At 39.0% G+C, this 7,122-nt stretch overlaps 1 protein-coding gene across 1 annotated transcript; it reads right to left on the bottom strand.

The window, feature by feature from the left end:
• Positions 1-2,683: 2,683 nt before the first annotated feature.
• On the bottom strand, positions 2,684-5,823 carry LOC118341592 (extracellular calcium-sensing receptor-like). Its single transcript, XM_035679889.1, has 7 exons — positions 5,765-5,823; positions 4,940-5,234; positions 4,553-4,818; positions 4,006-4,309; positions 3,628-3,631; positions 3,136-3,341; positions 2,684-3,006 (listed from the first exon to the last, which is right to left on the bottom strand). Exons 1-7 carry the CDS (start codon positions 5,821-5,823, stop codon positions 2,758-2,760), a joined length of 1,383 nt encoding a protein of 460 aa, XP_035535782.1. The 3' UTR covers positions 2,684-2,757.
• Between the last annotated feature and the right edge of the window lie 1,299 nt (positions 5,824-7,122).

A 7,122-nucleotide genomic window follows, 5' to 3' on the forward strand; every position in this document is an offset into this window, starting at 1 on the left:
CTCTTTCTCCACCCACCTTTCCTGTCTCTCTACAGCTGCCTCTATAAATAAAGCCAACAAAAGGCCAAAAACATAGCTTTAAAAAAAAAAGCTTTATTCTATATCAGTGTTTAGCCAAAAGAGGGCAGCATGAGCTGCTTAATGATGCATTCACCATTTTACCCGTTGTATAGTATGGTGATGTGGAGAGACCAGTATCTTTTATACTTTCAATATGTCACATATATTAATTTATTATTTTGTTGTTTGTTTCCCAGTGTTTAATGTTTTGAGAAGAAATAAGTTAACATTTAACATTTCACTATGATGAATGTCTCTTATGCTAGTTTATTCTTGGGGACCCTGTCAGTAGTCCCTGTATGTTAAATGTGTTACAGGATGATGGTTTATTGGTTCTTGATATGGTTTAAACATACATCATGAGATTTATTTTTCCAGTGTGATATATATGGAAGAATTGTGTGAAACATTTTGAGACAGAACTCAATAGCACACATTTTTGTTATGAATTTAGACTTTATTTAGCACAGGATGAAAAATGATTCATGAAATGAGTCTATATGTTACAGGGACATTCAATGAATGTTACTGACATCTAGAAAACATGAAATGTAAAAACCATGTCAGTGTAAATATGTTAATCAACTAGGCGATGACTGTGTTGAATATGCACAGCAAAGGCTCTATACTGTATACAGTATAGCCATATTAACTCTTTCCAAATCTCAGATGTTTTGGGATTAATTTTTGTTCATTAAATGTTTCTTGGTATTTTTCTCTGGTTTAAACAATATGATGAAACACTTTGGAGCAAATATACACAGTATTAGTCCAAAACTAGAAGCCAGAATGGCAAATATCTCTACAGCCACTGTAAATTTCCCAGGAGAGCTGACATACGCTGGGATAAAGGTGATCCAGACTGCACAGAATATCATTATGCTGAATGTGAATATGTCTTGGTTTCATTATAATATGTTATATATTTGGTAGTTCGGCTAGGATTTTACAAAGCAAAACACAGCCTATAAGCCTATTACCCGAGTAACAGCCCAGAACCAATAGCTTTTTATATTCACTTCCAGGATGATTTTCTCTTTTTTATATGGTAGGTTTTGTTTATCTTGGAAAAGGCTGGACTGACTACCAACCAAATAGTACATTATTAAAAACCTTGAATGAAATGTGAAAGACACTACAGTTCATCTCCTGCGTGGAGGGAGCCAAACCATTTCATTTTATTTTTTGGAGTGTGGCTTTGAAGCGCCTGATTTTATTTTTTTTTCTATTAGTTTTGCCGAGAACACAAGAGATGCAGAGGACCATAAGCTGTGATCCCTATATTATACGCTTTTTTTTCTTTTATTTGGGGGGGGGCATGTGACCACTGATTGTTGTTTTTTTTAAAGTTAATTGGAACATAAGAAACCACACGAGTCAGGGAGAACAGCAGCAGGAAGGGCTCAGTTCAGAGTTGTTTGGGCCCTGACAATCGGGACTGTTCTGTGACGAAAGAACCGACAGCCGCTGTTATGATGGCAAGACAGGCACCACCAACTGAGAATGCAGCCACGGAGACATTCCGTAGGATCTCGTCAAAGGAAAGTAAACTCTACAGGCTTGGGGAAACCAAGTGGGTCTCTCTCTGCATTAGGCCCAGAACTCCTGGGGCAAGGGGAAACAATCAGGAGAATGCTGAAACAAAGAAAAACAACAAAGGGTTTAGCAGTGTCTGTATATATTGATGTATAGACATGCATTAGAAAAAAAGTAAGATTACCTGTAGCATTGCTGAATCTTCCCTCAGGACATGTATACAGCTCAAAACAGCAGATGGGTGTTTCCTTTCTGCAACACTTTTACGAGTGTCCTGGAGGAAGCTGTCACTGCAACACTGACACAGGCACCTGACACATAAATACAAAGAACTCACACATATACAGGAGCGCTATGCAGATCTTAGCATTAAAAGAAAAAAAAAATTCACGACTGTCTTAAAACAATACTCACATGCCAATATGTGTATTTAAACTTGCATTGGTCATTGTAACCACTCTTCTTCTGGCCTGTGAATATATCCCTTGCTATAGCCATTTTAGTGTAACTGCTGGAGGACAAAATCCACAGTAATGATTTTGTGTAAAAATACCTTTTCAAATTTGGCTGATGTTAAAATGAGGCACCAGCAGTCAGAGTCAGACAAATCAAGTGGCTATCTTCCAAACATAGCTGTTTTAGTCCAAATGATCCCTCTGCTGTAGCTCAAAAAGGGAACACTGCTTCACACTACAAATTCTGTAACTTTGGAAGATACCCACATGATTTATCTATCTTATACTGCTTAAGTCTCATATCATCTGAATACTGGATGCCACTTTTGCACAGAATGAGGCTTTGAATTTTGTCCCACATCCTTTACAGTGGAATTATATTAGCAATGGATCTCTTCACAGCCAATATGGACAGAGGGAACAGGGACCAAAAACACATATTGTACCCCTTTAAGATCACCATATTTGAAATTTGAATATTTTTAAAACAAGCAGACTGTACAGACTGCACACTGTCTTGCTTACTGCTGAAAACAATATGTCATTATATACAGTGTTACGGTCTGTGCAACCTTCATCGGGTATTTTTCAGAAGTCAGTGAGCGAGTGTGCTGGAGTTCCTCATTGTTTTCAAGTTGCACCTTCTTTCAACACACCTGTCATACATTCAGGTTTGAAGAGATTTTTTTCTATGAATTTGAATATGTTAAATTATTGCTTTTGGGTCCCTTACTTGTGTGCCACCCTCTATCCAGGTGAGGCTCTTGTTTATACGGAACTCCTGGCCCACTGGCAGGGATGCATCATAGTGCCCTACTGTCACCAACTCAATGCTGCCCTTCTCACTTTTTTGCCAGTTCACCAGCTCGTATTTGGCCACAGGATCCCCGTTGGCATCAAATGACACATCATAACCATTTTGGGAAAAATGTACTTTCTTCAGCAGAGTTTGGACCTGCGAGGATGAAGTAAAGTATGACAGTGAGGGAGAGAAAGAAAAATGCCAAATCAAATGAATCTATAATTTCATAAAAGGTTCATTGTAGGGAAAAAATGGGCATTGGGTTTCTTCATATTGACTGACCTGTTTTGACTCTATCCTGGTGATTTTGTCACACTGAGTTGTAGAATTTGCATCCTCACACACTGCATTATGAATGGCATGTGCTATTGCATAAACAGCCTTGTACACCATGTTAGTGACCCGGAGTTGAGATGTGTCAGTGTACGGGCTCTGGAGCGTCCGTATGTTTTCAGATCCATCACACACATTCTCGTCTATGGATGCACCTAAAAACAAACAGAGACAGAGGAAGTCTTGGCAATGATATTACATTATTATTATTTTTTTACATTTATTAGTCTTTTTTGCTTCCTGATTGTTTTATTTCACCGACCAAACATGCCCTGCAGAGACACATATTGTTCTAATTTATTTATAAAACTGTTCATTACATTTCAAAGCACTGTTTCATTTGAAAGAGCTATTGTTTCAATTTGTGTCAGGCCTTCATGTATTTCAATTCATGTTGAATGATTTTTGACAATTTTTCCATTAATCATGACCAGACTTGACCTGTCTTCGTTTGTTTATAAATAAATAAATAATCTGAAATCACATTCAGTAAAACAATTACACCTGCAAATACTGTAACTGATTGTAGTTATATTCATTTAGCTTCATGGCCTGGAGACTGTCTCTGTGCGTTTGTTCAGGACGTCAGTGCGGGTATTGTGAAACCCCTGCAGCCAAGTTCATAGAAAATCATCAAACTTGACCTGAAACCATCAAGTTAGATTATTCAACATTATTGTTCAACATCAATAGTTTCCTTCTTAATATAAATCTGGGGTTTGAAGCAGCTGCTGACTTTTAACCACTCAGACAGGCAATCAACAACACAACTGTAAGGACCTGACTGTGAATGGCAAATATGTTAAAAATCTGCATAGCTTTCTCACTTTTTCCCAGCCTGCAGTTGAATGCACCCTCCCAGAACTCAGTAAGCAGTGGAGAGGCAGCCACTTTAGTGGGAGAGAGATCGAGCAAGAATTCCCTCAGACCTGGGATGACAGATTGCTGAATGGCAAATCCAATGGCTCCATCACAGAAGCTGAACCTCAGCATGTCTTGGTCAGTTACCCAGGATTCACTGCCTATCCACTGGCGAGGTGGAAAAGGCTTGTGGGACAGCTCCTCAAGCAGAATCCTCATGTCTCCATTAGCTACAAATGCCACGATAACTATAGCTGTTGACCTGGAGAGAAATTATACTGCATTAGAATATCTGTATAAGTATGAATAATATATATTATATATATGTTTTTTGGTGTTTTAAATATACATAATTGGTCTCACTGACTATCACAATATCAGTAATAAATATGAGAGAAATATCATGAAAAACAAAATCAATCTTACATCTTATATTTGACAAAATATTGTTTGTAATTTGTTTGTGCAGTGTCAGCAATAAAAGTATAACCAATTATGGAAAGACCTGCGGATAACATCAGCTACTCTCTGGATCCTGCTACGTGGGGGTTCGATTAGAAAGACTGACAGGTATTCCACACAGATCCTTCCTTCTGTGGCTCGCCGTCCAGGAAAGAAATCTGACCGGACAGCACCTATCCAAGTCCAGCCAAAGTGTTTTACCAGCTTGGCCAATGCATCAGCCTGGAACTGGTCACTAGGGATTGTTCTGAAGAAACTCGGGTACTGCTGCTTATCAGACAGGCATGCACAAGTGGCAAAGTGGCTCACCTGAAGGAAAATAGGTGCAATTATTTAACGAGAATGTCAAAGAGACAAAATAATCATCACTGGCCCATATTAAAACATATAGTTTATCAGACAGTCAAAACTTACTTACTCACTTACTTACTTGAGGAATGTTAAAGGATCCGAGGATGCGTGACATGCTGATGGATGGCGTGGACCCAGACTCACCGACGATAGCCATCACCATACCAGATTGAGAGCAATTGTCAGCAGTGTAAAACACCGGGTCCAGGCCATTAGCAAGCTGGAATGCCACATGCACTGCCACAGGCACTGAGGCGCACGAGTCGTGGATCTGATAACCGAGTTTGATGCCCGGCAGCAGCCTTGTGCTGTTGTTAATCTCTTCGATGGCGAACACCATTGCACGTGAGAAGCGCAGTTCACGGGCGTCAATGCTGCACACAGACACTCATGTCACTGTTCAAATTTATATAAGGACAATTCAAATTTTTACAGAAAACAGACAATAAAGGAGAACTGCAATTCAAGTTATGGGCAATAAATAACTGATTGTTGTCATGTATCTGTAAACCAAATATACATCACAGAGTTACCTGATATGGACTGGATATAAGTCTAAAATTCAGAGGAATTTTAATGCACCGATTTAGTCAGTTTTAATTTGTTTTTATTATGTTAAATATTTAGGAATATTTTCAACACACCAATGTTTTCAGTTAAAAAATACAAAAATTCAAATTTTTCCTTTAGTCATACTGTAGTATTTTTGTGAACTAATGCCTGCAATTTATAGGACCAAATACTTTATTTGGCACTTATACTTAAAAATAAAAAAGATAAGATATAAGATTTTATATGCTATATAAATGCTTTGCAACCCGACTGTAAGCTAGTTAAAATCAAAACATTTCTATCCCCACACAGTCAAACATCTTTGTATCCACCACTTCTCCCTCTTACTAACCTCCCTGTGCACCTCATTGGCTCAGGCATTGTGGTGTAGTTATGCTTCACTGTGTGCATGTAGTCATATGGGAAAAAACCCCAATAACGGATAGTCACCATCCATTGAGAAATGCAGTTAGACGAAAAGTGTACACCTGGAGCTTACATTTCACTGAATGAGGGCTCCCATGCTGAATCCAGCAAACGTCATATCCTCTGTAACCTGCCTTTGCTTTTTTCAGAAATCATCAAATTCATTCAGACAAAAGCTGAGTTCAGATCACACAAACCAGAGACCAGTTCAGGCCAAATAAAAGAGTGCTGAGAATCTCCATACCTCAAGTGTCTGTATGTGGAGTGTTCGTATAGGTGTTTTTTAACTGGTTTATATAGATTTCGTCAAAAGCTTCCCTCCTTCTACTGTGCGTCACTGTAATTATCCATAAGAAAGAAGATGCCTTCTAGGTAGATCTTAATGATGAAGCTCATAATTACATAATTACTTTTTAATTATTAATTCATACCTTTTAATTGGTTTCTTTAAACGTACATGCTCAAATAGCACAATTTTATCCGCACCGATTTGACTTGTAGACGTGACCAATTTTGAAGCAGAATCCGATGAATTTCCCCTTAGGGAAGTTGTTCAAATAACAACACACGAAAGTTTGCCGAAAGTGGAAATCAAAATCCAAATGGCGACTTCCGTGGGGTTGGGGGTATGGGTCCAGAGGCTTTTTCTGTACGTCTCGCAGGTTACACGTGCCAACCGAGTTTTCGTACATATCGGTGAAAGTGGCGCGGGGGCTGCTTTTTTTAGCCGTTAGGGGTGCTACAACACAATTTTTGGGTATGGTTGAGCTACAAGGCACAGTCTACACATGCCCTGTGAATTCCCATTATTCATAACTATTACGGTCTCCGCACGTGATTTTATCATGCCACAAGACGCACCCAGGTTGGAGGTGGGATTTTTTCTCCTCTTTTAGGTGAGCCTCAGGGAGCCATGGGCATCCATCCCCTAAAAGTTTCGTTTTAATCACCATCATGTGCGATGCGGAGATGATAACTTGTTCGATTTTAAAGAGCGCCACCTTGTGGCCAATTCGGCCTGAAATTGGTTGGACGATGCTAAGGAAGCAAGCAACTATGGACCAAAGATGTGTCAATGGACATAGAACCAATGTTGGAGGAAATGGGTCCACTTTCTTTTTTTTGCGAAAAACCTACAGGAAGTATTAATTTTTTAGCGTTTTATTTTTTTTAATTTCAAATGGGTTCAACATTACGTTTTTTGGCCAGGGGCGGTCCCCAGATTGCCCTGCGGTGAAAATTCTTAGTATATCGGAAAGAGCATAGGAGGAACACGAAAAAAGT

Source organism: Morone saxatilis, unplaced genomic scaffold, assembly GCF_004916995.1.
Source record: "Morone saxatilis isolate NCDOM2014 unplaced genomic scaffold, NCSU_SB_2.0 Contig8, whole genome shotgun sequence".
NCBI lineage: Eukaryota > Metazoa > Chordata > Actinopteri > Moronidae > Morone > Morone saxatilis.